The sequence below is a fragment of the Trichosurus vulpecula genome, chromosome 1, assembly GCF_011100635.1.
Source record: "Trichosurus vulpecula isolate mTriVul1 chromosome 1, mTriVul1.pri, whole genome shotgun sequence".
In the NCBI taxonomy this organism is placed as follows: domain Eukaryota; kingdom Metazoa; phylum Chordata; class Mammalia; order Diprotodontia; family Phalangeridae; genus Trichosurus; species Trichosurus vulpecula.
In genome coordinates, this window is record NC_050573.1 from 284,391,284 (window position 1) to 284,412,837 (window position 21,554).

The 21,554-nt window shown below is 36.4% G+C and overlaps 1 protein-coding gene across 1 annotated transcript in view; it reads left to right on the top strand.

Moving 5' to 3' along the window:
* The window catches only part of PREX2 (phosphatidylinositol-3,4,5-trisphosphate dependent Rac exchange factor 2), a 422,543-nt gene that overhangs the window by 244,377 nt on the left and 156,612 nt on the right, over nucleotides 1-21,554 (top strand). The window contains exons 24-26 of the mRNA XM_036740899.1: nucleotides 9,389-9,611; nucleotides 11,649-11,856; nucleotides 21,159-21,338. Of these exons, the coding sequence (XP_036596794.1) occupies nucleotides 9,389-9,611; nucleotides 11,649-11,856; nucleotides 21,159-21,338 (611 nt within the window). The remainder of the gene's footprint in view (nucleotides 1-9,388; nucleotides 9,612-11,648; nucleotides 11,857-21,158; nucleotides 21,339-21,554) is intronic.

The following is a 21,554-nucleotide window of genomic DNA, read 5'->3' on the forward strand; positions in this document are numbered from 1 at the left end:
ATACAAGCCATTCCCCAATTGAGAAATGGTCAAAGATATGAACAGGCAGTTTTCAGAGGAAGAAATTAAAGCTATCTATAGGCATATGAAAAAATGCTCTAAATCTCTACTGATTAGAGAAATGCAAATCAAAACAACTCTTAGATACCACATCTCTCCTGTCAGATTGGTTAAAATAACAAAACAGGAAAATGATAAATGCTGGAGAGGATGTGGGAAAATTGGAACATTGTTGCATTGCTGGTGGAGTTGTGAGATGATCCAGTCATTTTGGAGAGTAATTTGGAACTATGCCCAAAGGGCCACAGGAATGTTCATACCCTTTGACCCAGCAATACCCCTTCTAGGGTTGTATCCCAAAGAAATCACACAAGCGGGAAAAGGGCTCATGTACAAGGATATTTATAGCGGCTCTTTTTGTGGTAGCCGAGAATTGGAAATCAAAGGGATGCCCATCAATTGGGGAATGGCTGAACAAGCTGTGGTATATGAAGGTGATGGAATACTATTGTGCCATAAGAAATGGGGATGATGCAGACTTCGTAACAACCTGGAAAAACCTACACGACATAATACTGAGTGAGCGGAGCAGAGCCAAGGAGAACGTTGTCCACAGCCACAGATATATGGATTCCGTGAGGACCAACCCTGACATACTCCACTCTTCTCAGCCACCTAAGGTGCAAGGACAACTCCAGGGGACTCACGATGGAGAATGCTGTCTTCATCCAGAGAAAGAACTATGAAGTTTGAATACTGATTGCCTCATGCACTACATGCTCGCTTTTTTTTGCTTCTCTTTTGTTTTTGTTTTTGGGTTTTTTTTTTTTTTGGTTCTGTTTCTTCTTTCTCATGATTCATTCCATTGGTCATAATTCTTCTCCACAACTTGACTAGTGTATAAATTAATTCAATGCGAAGTTATACATGGTAGTTATATGAGATTACGTGCTGTCTTGGGAAGGGAAGGGGGAGGGGGGGGGAGAAAATCTGGAACTCAAAATTATGTAGAACCGTGTGTGGTAAACTAAAAATAAATAAATAAATTAAAATTAAAAAAAATTAAAAAAATGTGAAATCAGATACATTTTTGGACAAGAACAATAAGTAAATATATTTCATTTAACTGAATACTTATTATCATCGTTTGTCCTTTCTTTTCTTTCCCCAAAATGGGGAGAGTGGGAATTAGAGAGAGGTCTAGTAATAGGCTCCTCCCCAAAAAAAAGAGAGAAAAAAGAAAAGAATAAAAGAGGGCTGTTGAAACATTTTTGTTTTATGCATAGAAGAAAACAAAGTCAAAGCCTTTGGAAGCACAAACAAGCAGGACAGATTTAGAAGTTACCTGTTGAATTTATTATATAGTGAAAAGGAAAAGTGAGATGTATTTAAAAGATTTGTAGTTTCATGTATGATCCTCTTTTTCTGTTCTACTTTGTATGTGGAAATATTCATTTTATTAGTGTTTGTTTACTTCGGAATAAAAAAGATAAGCAATTATATTAGTATTAATTTCTCATATTACAATCATAAATTCTACTCACTAAAAAGAATTGCTTAAATCAAAAGTCTTAATACCATTTTTCCAAGAACTGTTGGATTTACCTCTTTGTTTCTGGGAAGTTTCCCTCCTGGGTTCCTTCTTGGATACAAATGATAGGAAGCATTCTCCAACTCCATCTTCCGGCACATGAAACTTCTCTGAAGACAAGCTCAAAGCATTATACCAGTGCAAAATGTGATTACTGTATTCTGTCTATGAGTAAGACTAGAAGAAGAAAATCAAGTCCTTTTGAGTTAGCTAACATAAGGTAACAAAGGAGATGATGGTGTTGTAGAAGCTTAAAATGCCCCGGGTACAAAATCTTGTGTGATCTCCATCCATGGAATACTGGAATGAACCATCTATTTCACCTTTGTTACCTATGTCCACTGTTTGGCATGGAATGGAAAAGGGAAATAAATGTAGTTGATAAATTTAAAAGAAACTGTTTAGGACTTGATCAGACCTAGGCTCTTTATTAGCTGATGTGCATGCTATGTATATAGGCTTTAGAGTACTGGGATTCACTAATGTGGACTGACTGTCACCTGTGAATATCCCCTCTCCACCCCCCCCACCCCCCGAGAAATAGAGACAGAGAGAAGACAGACGGAAGAGGAGTTTTCTCCTGGATGTGATTTACTATCATGAGGTCTCTATAAGGGGAATCAATTACAGGAGTGCCAGGAGTGCTGACTGTATCTGCACGGTACAATATACACCTGTGTGGTCAACAATAAGCTTTTGTTGTGTTGAGTGAGAATTCATTGCGAGGCACTCTTTTTCTTCATCCTGGAGTCAGAGATGAGTGTCCCTTGCAAGGGAAGGCTCTGTTGTTGCTGGGTGATAGTCACTGTCTTGTATGGGTGAAGAAAACATGTAATGCTTGAAGTTCTCAAAAGCTTTTGAGCATAGAAAGCTATCTCTTGCTACTTGTGTTCTCTGTAGCGTGGGGATTTTCAGAATTGTCCAATCTACAAGAAAATCCACAGAGGGAGAACTTCGAGTCAACATCACTTTTTTAAAAGAGTCCACAGTCCTCTCTAATGAAGTGCATCTCAAATCTTCCTCACAATCTGAGATGCCCACTTCCTCTAAGTTTTATAGTGTTTGATACCTGGGCAATACAGGTGAATCAGATCAAAAATATAGAATCTCATTGGTTGGTAGACCCTACCTTGGCCCTCTAGGAGGGTCTACACAGAATACAGAATCCCACTGGTTGAGAAATGGACTAGTGAGCAGACCTTGACAGACCTATCTTGACTTTTCAGGAGTCCCTGTCAAGCCAATGAGCAGGCTTATGGGGTTGGGCTGATAAGCAGATGTCAAAACATCTACATGGTCTGATGTGCCAGTAGAAGGGCAGGCTGCAGTCTGGCAACTGGAACCACTCATTGGCTATGTGCTCATGGTCAGCTCCCCATGTTGGGCAATAGAGAAATGACAAGGGGCAGAAGGGCAACAAAAATAGCTGGGGGACGTTCCATGTAATTGAGTCACTGCTGTCACACTGGACTTAGTCACCATAACAAGGAAAAACAAGGGTGGAGGTCTGTTATTTAGCTTCCTTTGATTAGGCAAGTGAACTTACAGTCTGCAGTTCACAGCTCTGAGGCCTAATATACAGAACTTATAATCACTATCCCTATGGAATCATTGCAAACTGATTAATACTGATTGGAATAAAATAGGAGTCAAATCATTTATGATAGTAGAAGACATGCCAGCTCCATTGAATCCCCTGTGTTCTTAGATTCTACTTAACTAACATAATTATTCGTGGTCTATTTATTTTTCTTGATACTTTGGACCTATGTTATCCCCTTCCACATTCTATAGACTAATTGTCAGCAAAGTATCTTGGAGAATTTACTTATGATATAGACTCTTGTTCTGCTTCTTCTTTGGTCATAATGGCTCTCATCTGCAAAGCACTGAGAATTTTCACAAAATTGTCATTACCAAAAGCCTGTGAGATAGATAATATAATTCTTATTATCCTCATTTTGAAGATGTGCAAGCTAATGCTCAGAGTGCTTCATCAGTTTGCTATGGGGTTGCTTATAGTTAGTCACACATATAATAAGTCTAAGAGCTAGGATTCCAACCCAGATCTTTTGATTCCAAGTTTCGCTGTTCTTGTTGCTACACCACAGTGCCTGGGAACGTCTCACACATTTAAAAATAACATGTGTGTGTGTGTGGGGGGCATCCATATCCATGGTTTTATCAGTATAGGAAATTCCCACTGCTGAAACTCTCTCATCGATGTGAAAGATCAAATCATCTTTAACTAATATTCTTGGAGAGTTTTCTGGTTAATTGATTTGTCCGTGGTCACCCAACAATATGTGTAAGAGAGAGGATGTGAACCCAGAACTTTCTGGATAGAAGTCCAGCTTTCTATCTACAGTGTCATGCTGCCTCTCACAATAAGTACAAATAATGATAATATAAAAGATAAAGTAAATGAAGTTCAGGAGAGAGGTATAAACCAATTACTGTTCATGATCTGAAATGAAAATGTTCATTATTGACTGGATAAAGGAATACTTAATGGATGCTCTAGGATTTTAGTTGTTTTTTAAAAGCTAGATAGTATTTCAATAAATGGAAAAGGGAGAAGTCACATTCCAGGAAGACAGAAAAGCATAAACAATAAAGAGTTTGGAAAGAATAGGCCATGTAGGGGAAGATGGTAGCAAGTTATTCAGTTTGACTGTAGCACATAGAAGAAAGTAAGTATCATTACATTGTGAAAGCTCTGGAAAGCAGACCTCAAAGTTTTTAATTTCATTTTTTAGCCCCTAGGTAGGGAGGTGGAGGGGAGGTTGTGAGGAAGTAAAGGGCATTGAAATGTTTTAAGTAGTAGAATGATACCTTCAGCATTAAATGACTAAACATGATTAAATGTTATGGTTAGGCACTGTTCTGTATGGGGGATGTAAAGACCAAAAAAAGAACCTTCTTTCAAAGAACTTTCACTTAAAAAGGTATTTAATTAGTTAATTTTTAAATTAATTTTTTATTTTTAGTTTACAACCCTCAGTGCCGCAGGTTTTTGAGTTCCAAATTTTCTCCCCCTCCCTCTCCTCTCCCCTCCCTGCCAAGACAGCATGTAATCTGATATATGTTCTACATATACCTTCACATTAAACTTATTTACACAATGGTCAAGTTGTAAAGAAGAATTATAACCAATGGAATGAATCATGAGAAAGAAGAAACAAAACCAACAAAGAAGGGAAAAAAAGAAGAGAGCAAATAGTTTGCTTCGATCTGCATTCAGATTCTGTAATTCTTTCTCTGGATGTGGATAGCTTTTTTCATTATGAGTCATTCAGAGCTGTCTTTGAACTTTGTATTGCTGAGAAGAGCCAAGTGTATCAAAGTTAGTCATCCAGATACCGTGTGTCTGTAATTGTATATAATGTTCTCCTAGTTCTGCTTGCCTCACTCAGCATCAGATCACATAGGTCTTTCCAGGTTGTTATGAAGTCTGTCTGTTGCCTATTTCTTATAGCACAATAATATTCCATTACATTCATATACCGCAATTTGTTTAGCTATTTCCAATCGATGAGCATCCTCTTCATTTCCAGTTCTTTGCACCACAAAAAGAGCTGCTGTAAATATTTTTGTACATACAGGACCATTTCCCACATGTGTGATCTCTTTGGGATACAGCCCTAGAAGGAGTATTGCTGGGTCAAAGGGTATGCACATTTTTATAGCCCCTTGGGCATAATTCCAAAATTGCTCTCCAGAATAGCTGGATCAGTTCACAACTCTACCAACAATGTAACAGTGTTCCAATTTTCCCACATCCTCTCCAGCATTTATGATTTTCCTGTTTTGTCATGTTGGCCAATCTGACAGGAGAGATGTGGTATATAAGAGTTGTTTTGATTTGCATTTTTCTAATCAGTAGTGATTTAGAGTATTTTTTCATATGACTATAGATATCTTTAATTTCTTCCTCTGAAAACTGCCTGTTCATATCCTTTGACCATTTCTCAATTGGGGAATGACTTGTATTCCTATAAATTTGACTCAGTTTCCTGTATATTTTAGAGATGAGACCTTTATCAGAGATACCGGTTGAAAAAATTTTTCCCAATTTTCTGCTTCCCTTCTAATCTTCGTTGCATTGGCTTTGTTTGTAGACAAACTTTTCAATTTAACATAATCAAAATTATCCATTTTGCATTTTGTAATGCCCTCTGTCTCTTGTTTGGTCATAAATTCTTCCCTTCTCCATAAATCTGACAGGTAAACTATTCCTTGCTCTCCCAAATTGCTTTTAGTGTCAGGCTTTATACCTAAATTGTGAAGCCATTTTGACTTTATTTTGGTATATGGTGTAAGATATTGGTCTATGCCCAGTTTCTGCCATACTATTATCTAGTTTTTCCAGCAGTTTTTGTGAAATAGTGAATTCTTAACCTGAAGTGGGACTTCTTGGGTTTATTAAAGATTACATTGCTATAGTCATTGACTACTGCATCTTGTGTACCTAATCTATTCCACTGATACACCACTCTGTTTCTTAGCCAGTACCAACTAGTTTTGATAACTGCTGCTTTATAGTACAGTTCAATATCTGGTATGGCCAGGCCTCCTTTCCCAGCGTTTCTTTTCATTAATTCCCTTGATATTCTGGACCTTTTGTTTTTCTAGATGAATTTTGTTATTATTTTGTACAGCTCTATAAAATAATTTTTGGTAGTTTGATTGGTATGGCACTGAATAAGTAAATTAATTTAGGGAAAATTGTCATTTTATTGTATTAGCTCAGCCTAACTATGAGCAACTGATGTTTTAATTAATTAATTTATAGAAAATTAATGCAAAGAAATTTGGGGGATAGGTCTGTCAAGAATGGCCTTGTGTCATAAGGAGAAACAGGGTTTGGAAATAAATTACTAAATTTTATTTTGACCATTATAAAGATTAAGGCACAGGTAGGACATTGGAGTGCAGATGTCCTATATTTAGTTGGATATACAACAGGGAGGTCATGGCTAGAAATATTTCACAAATATGTATTTGGTTTGTTTATTTTAGCAGATGTTCTCTATATAACTTAGTCCTAAGCCACATAAGCACTCTTGGTAATGGTTTATAAATCCAAAACTGAATCTCATAGATTTTTATTATAATTAATTTTTATTTTTCATTGAGGAATGAAGACAATGTTCTATTGACTTAATTTTTTCGACCCTTTATGAATTGTATTTTGTTCACTATCAGTGAATTTAAACTAATTGAATATCTCTTCCTTTTTCGGAAAACGAGGTTACCAAAGATCAGAGAGATAATTTTGAGGAGTTTTGGCACAGTCTGATCATTTGAATTCAGTTAGAATGTCGGTGATATTACTCTGTGTACAATTTTAACATGACTGTAACTTCATTCGCTTACCAAATTCATGGCACTATACATGTTAACATTTACTATTACAAATTTACCATTTTGTTATATTTTAGTTTTTAAAGCATATTAACATTAGCAATGTAGTTTTATTCTAGATAAGCAGTCTGCAAATATCCCACTTTCTCTGAGCTAAAAAAGGTATCCATAGTAACCAAAGTCTTAGAATGTCTTAGCTTTTCTCTTAGTTGGATTGCAAAAGTTTCAATTCTAAAAATAGAAACTAGTAAGTTCCTAATGTTTCTATTATCAGGTTTATTGAGCTCAATTTAGATTTTTTTAGCCTAGTTCTATAGGCCTTAAATGTTTTTCTGCACATATATGAGAAAGATATGAACCTTACGTATGACCTGACTAAATCATGACCAGGGATTTATTCAGTTTGGAACAGAATGTGCAAGTGATTCAGATATAAATTATGCACTGTTTGAAGCAAAGCTTTCACCATAAATTCTTTCTAATACCCTTCTTAATTTGAGGTGAATTCTTCAGTTTTAGAATAATACCATAATCGGTCGTGTGTGTGTGTGTGTGTGTGTGTGTGTGTGTAGGATGCTTTGATTTAAAAGATTCATATGATAGTTCTTGTTTTTATCCATGTGCACATGTATAACACACACACACACACACACACACACACACATCCATACACACAGTTACAGAAGGCAGGGTCATGTAGTGGAATGTGTATTGACCTGAGAGTCAAGAGCTGGCATTTAGGACTAACTAGACCTACTAACTAGACCTCTAATTCTATATGACCTTCAGGCAAGTGACTGATTCAACTTTCTTCATTTTGCCCATGTGGAAAATGAGGGCTAGGGACTAAATAAATCCTTTGCCTAAGACAGCTGGATGGTGTGGCATATAGAGTGCTGGGCCTGGAGTCAGGAAGACCCAAGTTAAAATGTAGCCTCAAACACATTTGTGTGTCCCTGGGCAAGTCACTTAATCCCATTTGTCTCAGTTTCCTCATCTGTAAAATGATCTGGAGAAGGAAATGGCAAACCACTCTAGTATCTTTGCCAAGAAAACCCCAAATGGGGTCATAAAGTGTTGGACATAATTGAAAAAACTGATAAACAAAAACAGCAAATCAATGCCATCTAAGCACAATATGATAGAACTTCAGATCTAGAAAGGATCTCAGAAGCCTTCAAATATGAGCTTGGCAGGAGTACCATTTATAACATTACTAGTGAGAGGTCATTTAGCCTCCACTTGAGACCTCTTTGCTCTTCTTTTTTTTGCTGTTCTTCATATAGATGGCTTTTCTGTAACTTCTAACTAGTGTTCTAGCCCTGATGCTTGCAATCAAGGAGAAAAAGTCTAATTTCTCTTCCACATGGTAGTCCTTTAAATACTTGAAGACTACTATCGTATCCTTCCTAGCCTTGTCTTCTCCAGGCTAAACATCCATAGTTCCTGCGAATGCTTGTATAAGTTGGTATTACCTCGGGACCATAAACCTTCTTTCGTTTCATTCCAGTGTATCAATGCCCTTCCTAAAATGTGGTACCCAGAACTGAAACACTGGAGAGACTTCAGTCATCCAGATGTTATCCATTTCTGTCTGACTGTCTTTTTGCCTTGCAGAGCAACTACTGATACAGAACCTATCTGTCTTATATAATATTTTATTTCTTTTTTTTGGCAGGGCAATTGGGGTTAAGTGACTTGCTCAAGATCACACAGCTAGTACATGTGTCAAGTGTCTGAGGCCGGATTTGCACTCAGGTCCTCCTGACTCCAGGGCCAGTGCTCTACTCACTGTGCCACCCAGCCGTCCCCTATATAATATTTTTATCCTTGAAAATATGATGGAACTAATATTTCCCACAATCCAGGGCAGGAGTTCTTAATCTGGAACCTGAGGATTTGTTCTTTATTTAATTTTAAACTTGATAACTATAGTTGAATATAATTGGATTCCATGGTAATCACTTGTATTTTATTTTATGCATTTAAAATGTTATTTTATTCTAAGAAGTGGTCCATAGGACCATAATACCAACTGAGTTCCCCCTGTTCTACAGTGTTCCCTATGTTCCTAGGAAGGAGATTCTACCATAGAATCCCATTTTCTACCTTGCCTGACCTAAAGGTTCTCATTTCTGCTTCTTTGCCACCTTTTACCCACATGGAGCCTCAATTCCTAAGTCTTCCTTTACTGCCTTAGCATCTGAAAGGGTTATGGCACCTTGCTCACAGTGAGCCATAGTCATGAAGAACAGCACTTCTTAATCAAATTTTAGAAGTGGGATAGGCATTTCATATCTGTGATTTTTAAACTCTCATTTGCTTATTCTAATTCATATGATTAATTCCTTCATGGTGTTGATGAATGTCATAGTAATCTATCCTATGTAAAACTTTATAACACATATGTATACATTTTTTAATCCACAGTTTTCACGTGTACTTAAGAACAGAGCCTGGCCTACTTTTAAACAGGCCAAGTCAAAAATCTCCCCATTGCACAGCAGTGATTTTTGTCCCACTAATTGCCATGTCAACGTCATGGAAGTCTCTTATCCTAAAACCTCAACATCCCTGGGGAGTGCCTTTGGAGTACAACTGGACAACAGAAAACATAATTCCCATGAGAAAGAAAATAAAGTTTCTGAGCAAGGTATGGTGGCTTTTGTAAAATTTTCTCAAAATTAAATAAAAGATATTTATAATTATTCCTACAGCTTTAATGACTGCATTACTCTAATTCACGACTTCCTAATCTGGAGTCCATGAACTTTTGAAAAACTATATTTTGATAACTTAAAGTCAATATAATTAATATACTTATTTTATGCATTTAAAAACATTTTGAGAAGGGGTAAGATTCATCAGACTGGCAAAGGAGTCCATAAAAAAAAACAAAACAGTTAATCACCCTGATCTTTATAAAGTTTGTTAGTCATATGCAAATTGTCAGTGGTAGACACGAGCAGGATGAAAGGAAGGATGTCCTAATCACTTCTGCCAGGCAATTTGGTTCTTGACTGTGTCTCCTGTTCTCTGAGAAGCAAAGCAGCAAATGTTGAAATTATAGAAAAACTTAGCCCCTTCCAAAATTTCAGGTCAGATCTGAGTGGTAACAGCAGTTAGGGGACAACTTTTTAATATTCAGAAAAACAAAGACAAATGGAGCTTTCTTCGCATACTCTAACAGTCTCTTGGCACCATTTGAATATCCAAATCAATAAACTAGCTCAGGAATTGGCAGAGTTTCTTTGAGAGGGAGAGGGAGGTTGGGGAAATTGAATCTTTCAGGCATTCTAGCTGTTTTTGGTTTATTAGCCTTCTCATAGAGGAGTGGAAGAAGGCAAGATTATTTCATTGGTATAATAATAATAATATTTAATAGCAACAGTAACAATAAGAATACTGATAGGAATAACTGAATTTTCTGGAAGAGATCTGGTTAGGCCTCCTAAATCTTAGTACTTTCCCTCTGAAATTATTCTTTGTACATAGTGCTTGCATTTTGTTTGTCCCATTAGACTGTGAGTTCCTTGAGAGCAGAGACTGTTTTTTTTCTTTGTATCCCCAACACTTAGCACAGTACCTGACACATAGTAGGTGCTTATCACATGCTAGTAGACTGACTAATAATTATTATTAGCACTTTTGACACAATATATCCTTTGAGCCTCACAACAAAACCCTGTGAGGTAAATACTGTGATTATTTATTTTTCTTTTCTAGAAGAAGAAATGTAGTTTCAGAGTAGCTGAGTGATTTGCCCAGGATACATACAGCTAGTAAGAACTGGAGACCCAATTTGAGTCCAGACTTTCATTACTTTAGAACCAGCCCTTGTTTTTCTTCTATGCCATTCTGACTCTCAATTCTGTTTGGTAAATGCTTTGCCCTTTCTAAGCTAGCCTGCTTTTATTAAGAGGGGAAGCTGTCTTATTACCTATTTGCAGACATGGAATTTTTCATGTATGTGTCTTTTCATAGAAGTGTAGGTTGCAGCCGCTCCTTTCTGTGTTAAATATGGAAAATTAATTTCCATTCATCTTTTATGTTCCTAAGTTGTCATCACTTTTGTTACTGGAGGTAAATAGATATTGAGAATAGACAAGTGGGCCTAAAAAAGAGAGCCAACTTGGGGTGGTGGATAGTGCACTGGACTTGAAGTGATGATGGTGTGTTGAAATCTTGCCTCACTAACTGTATAAACATGGGTAAGTCATTCAATCCTTTTGTGTGTCAATTCACTCATCTGTGAAATGGGATGGGGGAATAACTTTTCATCAGTGATTTCTAAGGTCCCTTCCAGTTCTAAAATTATGGCTCCATGATCCTAAAAGAAGAATGATATCTCCAACACTACCGCTTTGTCATCTCAAATGGAACTATAACCTAAGGGATGGGTTGTGCTACAACCTCAGTCGCAGCTGTAGTGATGGATGTGACCATTGCTCCTTTGTTTTGACTCAGACAACAGTGGAAATCTTTTCCTCTGGCAGTGGGAAAGGTGCTGACTGTGGTTTCCCGGGCATTAAGGAAGTCACCTCAGGAGCTTCGATTTCCTCATTGCTCCAGTTAGGATAGGAAGGATGTTAACCTCATTATTCATGGCTTGGTCTTTAAAATTAATTAAAACAAGGGTATAAAAGTTAATGGTTATATGGGCTCATGTGAAAATATTTGCATCTTGCAGGAAAATTAAATCCTATGGTATATATCCAGCATACCATTACCACCATGGCAGCCCCTTCAGGACTATCTCTGGGACAGCAGGATGGGCATGGCCTCCGGTATTTGTTAAAAGAGGAGGACTTAGAAACACAAGATATCTATCAGAAATTGTTGGGCAAGCTTCAGACTGCTTTGAAAGAGGTGGAAATATGTGTCTGTCAAATAGATGAGTAAGTATATTATGTAATATCTTTACACTTTTAACTTTTCCATTTTTGTAAAATGTGACTACTGAAATTATTACCACATGTTCATCTCTTTTATTGCCAAATATGATGAGGATTATGTTAGAGGTCCTACTTTCCAGAAGCTCGACACTTGAAGACTATGATGAAAATGCAGTGAATATATTTGCAATGGGATATAAACATATAATTTAAAAGATTTATAATTATGCTTTGTTGTATTAAATTAATACTAGAACAAATATAAAAACATAAATTTAAAGAAGGAAAAAAGATAAAAAAGAGCCTTATACCTAGCACTGTGCTGAGAATATGAAAAGGTCTCAGAAAGTATGGGCTAGGTAAATGAATAGTGATTATAATTTACAAAATTCACAGCTATTCCAACAAATAAGAAGGTTAAAACAAGAATATCAATTTAATTCAAATCACAGGTTCAGATGTCTCCATTTGGAGTAGTTCTACCCCTCTATGGTTTTTGTTGCTGTATCCTTTATTATATATTTTCATACATGTGTGTGTGAATATATGTATATATATATATGTGTGTATATATATATATATGTGTGTATGTATATATATACATACCTACATACATACATATGTATACACACATATCTTTATTTGATGACAACCATTTTAAGGAATTCTAATCACCTAATATAGGTCTTCAGCTGTTATAAAACTTTACTTTTCCCTTTCTTACCTGTAGTTACAACCTGCTGTCATGTATTCTGACAGGCTGATATGATTGACACATGGATTTTATTTTGGACTCACAATTCTGGCTTATAATTTAAGTATTAACACACAATGTATATATATAGTTTAACTTTGTAGCTACAGATGCTACATACCTCTGTTGTAAATACACATGGAACTATGCAAGTATTCATTAGCAACTTTTAGTTTTTAAAGAAATCATTCCAAATTAGGAGCTCGAAATCTGAAGGACAGATATATCATAATTTTAAAATTATCATTAAATTTTCCCATATCATTTTGTCTGGAGTTTATTAATAATTAAGTTATTAATAGTTTAGATTTAATCTTTTCCCCCCAAATTAGGGTTTTTTTATAAATTAATAATAGCATTTAAAAATGATTTTTTGGATATTTGGTGTGGCATACTTATTACTTCCTCTGTTTTCCAATAAATTAAAAACTTGGAACAAAGATGATGTGGGAATGGGAAGCTATATTTAAACCATTGTTTGTTATTTCCAAAACATAGTTCAGAAGTGACCTTTTGGCAGAAAAGTTGACATTTTATGACATTAAATTTTACTTCATTTAATAAATGCAGTTTTATTATTTGGATTGTGCTAGTCTATTTTAGGTGTAGAATACAGTAGAGGTTGTTCTATAACTATGTTTACAGAGTGCTGAGAGATCTTTATTATTTACTTAAGAAATAGTTTAATAGAAACGCATCTCCTAATACTTTTGCAGTTTTCAGATCTCATCAATGGGGGTACTTCCTTCAACATTGCAGTTCAAAATAAATCCGTGAGGCCTTATCCTGCATATCTTCCTTTAAATTCTCCATGAGAGTTCCCCACAATGTCGTACATTGTTTTCTATTTCTCTTGACAATACATGGGTACCACTGAGGCAGCAGGGCTGTCTCTTTCTCCTACCATGTGACTGTATTACTTTCTTTCCATCCATATTTCTCAAATGATTTCTTTTATCGTGCTTCTCTTACACAATTCTTACACAATTGTGTAAACAATACACAATGTCTGCTCACACCTACCTCTCTTCATTTCCTTTTGGGTAGCCCTTGACTTTAATTCTTAAGAGATTGTGGTGTTTTTGACTTGCAGTCATGTAGCACTCCTAGAAGAATATTCTTGCTAAAAAGATGAGCTTTCATTTCATAGTGAAGCCTGGGGGTAATTAAATGTACTGTGCAATTTCCCCAAGGCAATCCTGCTCTTTTCTTCCTATACTGTAGTGTGTCCAACTAATTTTCCATTCATAACATCTGTCTAAGATAAATATTGTGATGGCCAACTTTATGAGTTGTCTGTCTAAATATAATCTCTATTTTTTTAATCAACTTTCTCTCTGCCCTCCCCACTTTTGCTAGTTAGGTCAGACTCTAGTAAGTTATGAATTTGATATAAGAGGTTTTGTAGTGTTACTAAGCTTCATTCAGTTGATAAAATGTCATCTGCAAACAGGAGGGTCTAGGAAATATTTGTCTAGAACAATTTGTAGAAAAACAAAAATATTGTAAAAATAATCAACTTTGAAATACTTGGGAATTCTGATCATAAACAGTGACCTGACCAACAACAGTTCTGAAGGACTCATGTTGAAACATGCTGTCATCCTCCATATAGAGAGCTGATGGAATCAGAGTTCTGATTGAAACTGTTTTTCTTCCTTCTCCTCCCCTCTCTTCCCCTCCCCTTCCCTCCCCTTTCCTTTTCCTTTCTCTTCTTTTCCTTCCTTTTATTTCTTTTCTTTAATCTTCTTTCCTTTCCTTGGGAGTCAAAAAAAGAAATGAACTCTCTTCTAAAGCTTCAGCATTCCACTATAGACTCTTTTTGTCCTCTAAACATTTTCAGATCCATTAAGGACACAGGAGTCTAGCTGCTCCTTGGAACAGATAATTTACAGTTACGGTCTGGTCATTAGGACCAAGATTAAACTTGTCCTGCAGGAAGTGAATTGTATTTTTCCTTTCTAAGAAGGTATATTCTGATAAAAGACAGTTTTAGATTTCTGTCTTGTTTCCTACCCTTTAGCTCTTGTTCTATGAGGAGAAAAATTGGTGCAGAACCCAAAATTTTTCAGAGGGGTAGGGAAGAATGAAAAGGAAGAAGTAAGCAGTATAGGTTATGGTAGTAAATGGATAAATACCGATGCAAGGCAGCAAAGAATAAATCATAGAGAGTAGGAAGAGACTGAGTCATGTGGTGTGCAAAAACAAAAACCCCTTAGAAATTTGCTTGGTAAGTTGGTTGCTGAATACATGACTCTCACCTATAAATTCCAGCTCACCAAAGGTAGGAGTAGACATTAGGATGGCCCTTGATGGCAAATATGGTTTGTAGTTGTTTAGAGATTATCATGAGTATTTCCTTAAATAATTTAACAGAAATACTGTGAAATCAGATCAAAGAATTCAGAAGTGACTGATCCCATCCTAGGAAATAAAAGAAACAGGATAACCTGCAACATTTTAAATGCCCTGAATTTGGAGCTGGTAGGGGGTACTCTTCTATTCCTGCTCTTTCACAAAACAAAATAAAAGAAAACTAGACAAATGATTGCAAAGATGATATAAAAACTTCATCTAGCAGTCTTTTTTCAGTGACAATAAATCAGGGGTTCTTACCACAGGTTTCACAGACAGATTTTTTTGTGGCTAGATTTCAGAAAGTTATTGAATTTGGATGGGAAAAAAAGAGCCGCATCCTTATTTGTATACAATTTGTTTCCTTTGTAAGCTGATGCATTTTTGTTTTATGTATTAATAAACATTCTGTGGAGTCCATAGGCTTCGCCAGAATGTCAAAGGGATCTATGATACACAAAAAAGGTTGACCCCAGCAACGGTTGATGCTTTTAAAGGAATATGTACATGTTGAGATATGCGTGTTGTTGTTTTTCCCTCCACTCTTAAGCCTTCAATGATTGCTTTAGCTAGATCAGTGACACCTTATTCTATATACCCTAATCCCTGAACTCTTTTCTTATCCCCAGATAACCATTTACAAATGCAAACAGGATGTGTGCACCTTGATGTCCTACAAGCACCTCAAATTCGATGTGTCCCAATTTGAGCTTATTGGTTTTTTTTCTTAAACCTGCTCTTCCTCCTTTTGACTTAACCACTTTTTTCATGGTACCACAGAGTACATGTCCTTCTCTCTTACTTATACCAATAAGCTGCTGAAACGTGTATTATTTGTGTGTGTGCATGCTCTCGTGTGTGTGTGTGTGTGTGTGTGTGTGTGTGTGTGTATGTCAATCTGCTTGTGTATTTCTCATTTCCTTTGCAGGGTGTCACTAAAGTCTGGACACATAGGAAAATTGACAGCAATGTGGAGTTATTGCATCGAGTTCATGTGAATATTGCAAAGCTCATCAACCTTTGCATCACAAATAATGGAAATCATATTGAAGATGTTGTTTGCTAATATTCCAATTAAATAAAATGTGGTTAAAAATTTCATTCATTTCTTGAAAATATGCGTTTTTGTCCAGACTTTAGGTACACCCTGTATATCTTCTTTCCCATATATTAGTACTGTATATCCTCGTACAGATTGTCATTACCACTCAACTCCCCGATCACCACAGACTGCTTACAGATCTTTCTATCTTCATCTTTTGACCCCTTCAATTCACACTTTATACTTCTGCCAGACTAATCTTATGCGTAGATTTCATCATGTCACTTCTCAGAAGTCTTCAGTGACTTTCCTTACTCTCTGTCAAGCAATATTCAAATTCCTCAGCCTGGCATTTAAGAAAAGCCCTCTCTCCCCTACAGTCTGACACGAAGCTCTCTTTCCATTCTTATTTCATTACAAGATCCCACACGTCTCTACTTTGGGCCCTCTTAATTCTGTCCCTATATATACTCTTTCACTTGGTGATCTCGTGAGCTCCCATGTATTTAATTATCATCTCTATGCTGATGATTCTCAAATTCATTTATCCAGTGCTAACCTTTCTGCTTACCTCCAATCTCATGTCTCCATCTTCCTATTGGACATCTGCACTTGAATGTCCTTTAGACATCTTAAACATAACATGTCCAGAATTGAATTCATTATCTTTCCTTCCCAAATGTTCCTCTCTTTCTAAGTTCCCAATGACTGTCAAGAGTATTAACGTCTTCCCAGTCACTTGGCCTCTCTACCTAGTGTTATCCTTGACTCCTTACTCCTACCTCTTATATCTAATCAGTTTCAAGTTCTGCATTTTCTATCTTCTTATATCTCTCACATGTCACCTTCTATCCTTTGACGATGCTGCCAAACAAGTGCAGGTTCTCTTCACCTCCTCATCTAGAATATTGTAATAGCCTGCTAACTGGTCTTCCTGTTTCAAGCCTCTCAGATTCCTGTCTCTCTATTACTTGGCAGAGAAATTGACATATTTTATATGCAGGTACGATCATGTTGCCCCCTCCCTATTAAATCAGCTTCAAAGGCTCTTTCCCACCTTCAGGATCAAATATGAAATCCTCTGTTTAGGTCTTAAAGCCCTCTATAACCTGGTTGCTTCCTACTTTTCCAGTCTTCTTACTCCTAACCACCTGCCCTCATGTACTTTTGGATTCAATGACACTGACTTCCTTGCTGTTCTAGGACCAGATGCTCCATTTTTGCTTGCTATCTCTCATGCCTGGAACTCTCTCTCTCCCTTCTCATTTCTGCCCTAGCTTCCTTGGCTTCCTTCAAGTTCCAGTTATAATCCTTCCTTCTAAAGGAAGCCTTTCCCGTTCCCTCTTATTTTCAGTGCCTTTCTTCTGTTACCTTCAATTTATCCTGTGTCTAGCTTGTACTTTGTATGTGTGGCTCTTCCCCAGCCTCCTCAGAGCGTAAGCTGTTTAAGGGCTTACTTTTAAGGGTTTACTTTTCTCTGTTTCCCCAGAACTTAGCACAGTATCTACCACATAGTAGGTGTTTGCTTAATAAATTCTCATTGGCGTTGAGCATAGTTTCCCAAATATAATCCAACTGATCTATTCCTTATAGTCAGTTTTTGACCATGCCTAATTTTCCAGGTAGTTTTTTTTACATTGTTTGTATATTGATGGCTGCCAATCCAAATGCATGTTATTTTCTGGGAAATAACTGTTTTTAATCTGTGTTTTTTTCTGTGTGAAATATTGGGTCAATTTCTTTTGAGTAGTTGTGGATTTCATTGTAGATACCCTAGGGAATAGCAGAGATTGATGCAATCAGCTTGTTGTAATCTACAAACAACAACATTGACCAGACCTCACCATCACTAAGGGAATTACTTTTCCATCTGGACTGTGGGAGGGTCATCGTCTATAAGAAGGGCATTCTCTAAGACCATAACAAATTTCTTCTTTTACGCCTCATTGGATAATCATGGGGCCTTTTAGTAAAGTTATCTCAGTGGTTTGATCTTGGAAGTTGTATCTTGTATGACCTTACCTTGTTGGAGGAAAGCCGTTGAGTCTTTTCCATGTTCAAGGCATTAGACTCTATAAGTCAGTTTTTTGAATTGACAAACAATAAAAACAGCAATCTTCTTTTTTGTACCTTCTAGGCAGTCTTGTAACTGAGGTTGTAGTAGGGTGTAGAAAATTATTTGTGAAAGCCTAACTATTCCCTTCTCATATGTTCATCAAGGACACCCTTGATAAATGTTCATAACATTCTGACAAAAGATTATAGAGATGAGAAAGTAGGCAGATAGTTCAGTTCTTGCTGATGAATTCTCGATCACCTTTATTTTTAGTAATATTATTATCCAGGATTATTTCTCAGTGTTCTCTTCCTTTTCTCTTGTGTGATTTTCTCAAAATTGATTTTCAATGATTTCGAAATTATGTTGCCTCCAGCAGGATAGCTCTTATATCTACTTGGGCTCTTTCAGGCATTTTCTGTAACTTCATTTTCTTGAATACTATTTCAACATCCGTGTAATAGCCATTGGGTAGTGAGATATCTGGTAGTGCTATTGCTGTTGATAATGAGAATAGATCACTGTCATGATGCTATCCATTGTATTCAATTTCTATCTACTTCGGATTCTCTTTCATGTTTTATTTAGAAACATCTTAGAGATGATTTGACCCATGTAAGTCTCAAGCCAGGCTTTCTGGAAATGTGTTTTATTTTTCCCTGCTATTCATTTTCTTCTGAGGAAACACTGCTTGTAATCTTCTGCCACCATTTTCTGTATTTTTAGCAAATTAGCTTGTACTTTAGAATGGTGTTGTCTTTGAATACCATGTTTCTCTTCTTGGCAAGGGAATTAATTGTTTTGAGGTTAAGACAGTTTCTCAACTCTAGGTCTCCATTATAGTGACTACTTTACCACAACTAATTAAGAAACAATGATAATCAGAGTCATTGGGTTTACCATTATACATTTTCCATTTCTCAGCACTCAACAATTTCTTTGAAAAGTCAATTTGGAGCTGGTATAATTGCATGTACTTTCTTCTCATATTTTTGCTGTGTCAATTTAGGAAAGTTCTTTTGTGGGAGCAGAGAAAGGGATAGAAAAACAACACAATGATTTGGTGGAATGGATATTATCATGTAGACAAAGCAAAAAAAATCACTTCTTGGGACACTCGATCATCTTAAGGTAGTCAATACTGTTTTGATAAGGCATCTAGGTAGTGTAGTGGATAGACTTCTGGACTTGGAGTTAAGAAAACCTGAGGTTAAATCTTTCCTCAGACATTTACTTCCTGTGTGACCCCAGGCAAGTGACTTAATTTCCTGAGCCCCAGTTTCTTCATCTATAAAATGAGATGTTGGTCTTAATGGCTTCTAATGTCCTACTTATAAATTTATCATCCTGTAGCCATCATGTTTAGTTTTTTATTATTATTTTAGTTATTTTTAGTTTTCAGCATTCATTTCCACAAGATTTTGAATTCCAAATTTTCTCCCTATCTGTCCCCTCCCCCGACCCTAAGATAACTTGCATTCTAACTACCCCTTCCCTGACTCTGCCTTCCCTTCTATCATCCTGCCCCCACCCTTCTCTTATCACCTTCCCTTCTGTTTTCATGTAGGGCAAGATAGATTTTATACGCCATTGCCTATATATCTTGTTTTCCAGTTGCATTTAAAAACAATTTTTAACATTCATTTTTAAAATTTTGAGTTCCACATTTTTCCCTTCTTTCCTCCCCACCTACCCTCATTGAAAAGGCAAACAATTCCATATAGGTTATACATGTGTTGTCCATCATGTTTAGTTTTTAAAGCCCTTCACAATCTGGCCCCAGCCTACTTTTCCAAAATTTGTATACATTTTTCCCCTTTGTGCACTCTTCAATCTAGCTAAATTGGTCTGCTTGCCATGCCTTGTACACAACCCTCCATCTCCTATCTCCATGCCTTTTCACCCCTAGTGCCTTGAAAGTACTCCCACATAACATTTGCTTCTTAGAATCCTGTCTTTCTTTCAAAATTTTGCACAGATGACACCTTCTCTGTGAAGCCCTTTTTGATCTTATCTGCCGGTGCTTCTCTTTCAGGAATATTTAGCTTGCATTTAGTTCATTAATATTTTGCATGAGCTTATTTATACATACATGGAATGTAGCCTTCTTTACAGTAGAGACAATTTTACTGTTTTCTGTATATGACTACTGTCAAATACATAGTAGATACTTAATACATTCTTGTTGAATCAAGAGACTCATAAGCCATCCAAGAGAATGGAACTAACGTTTTGGTTCTGTTGCTCTACAGTAGTTGGTCATTGGCTTGAAGGTCGAGAGGGCAAAAAATTCTAGAGGAATGAATCTATTAATGGAGGGGCTGACCATTGGGCCCAATCTTTATAGGAAGAGAAAAGAAATAAGAGCATAAGTGATTAAGTGGGAGAATATGGAGGATCTGAGGGCTTAGAACTCACGATGGGGATGAAAAGCCAGAGGAGTAAATGGAAGAGGTGAAGGGCAGGTGATTATATTAGGAAAGGGAAAAGACCTAAAAACTAGGTGGAAAGATTGAGCAAATGGCAAGATATATGGTGTGGTCATGTTTCTGAATGGCTGGAGTAGAGATGGAAATCCCTGCAGTTGAAAACCTTGCAGGATTTTTAGACCAAGATATTAGAAAGTTGAAACTATTGAGAATGGACCTTTGTGATCTCTATTCCACCTCTAAGTATATTTTACCTGTACATCATCTTCATATGTTTAAGGCCAGAGCTAATTATTTTTTAGTTCTAGTTCATCTTTTTGTGTTCATCCCTGTAATTGTAGTATGTAGAATGCTAGAGCATTCTAAAAGAAAGAATTACCTTCTATATCTATATCTATTATCATACGTTCTTTAACCTTAATGTTTGCACTCATTCTTTTCCATATCAGGGAATTGTACCTCACATCATAACTGTTGCTGTTTTTCAAGACTATGAATTGCAGGCAGCATATTTTTATTTTCTGATTTATTCAGTTGATGAAAACAAGAGGATAGAGCCACAGAAATATGTGTGTATTTGTCATGTTTAATAAATAACAGAGTTATCATCTTTAGCAGACAGTGTTGAAAAATTACATTTATTCTGTTTGGCTTTTTATCATATTGCAGCCTTCTGTCTTCAATAACATATTCTCCCAAATTGGAACATAAAACATCTGAGTCTTTAATACCAACTGACAGTGACAATGAGAAGGGAGAAAGGAATGGAAAAAAAGTCTGTTTTAATGTAGCAGGAGATGAACAAGAAGATTCAGGGCATGACACTATCAGCAATAGGGATTCCTACAGGTAATTCATTAATTCTTTTGCTTTGTGTGAACCAACCAAAAGCAACCAGATGCAATACTGTTTTCAACAATTTTTCCAAATAATAATTTGAAGTTGACAAGTCCTTACAGTGCAAAGGAAAATAAAGCTCTGAGGAATTTGGGCATTTAGAAAAGGAAGAAGTCAACAAAATTCACATTGCAAAATCATTCCTTTTCTATAGTTATCTTATTTACT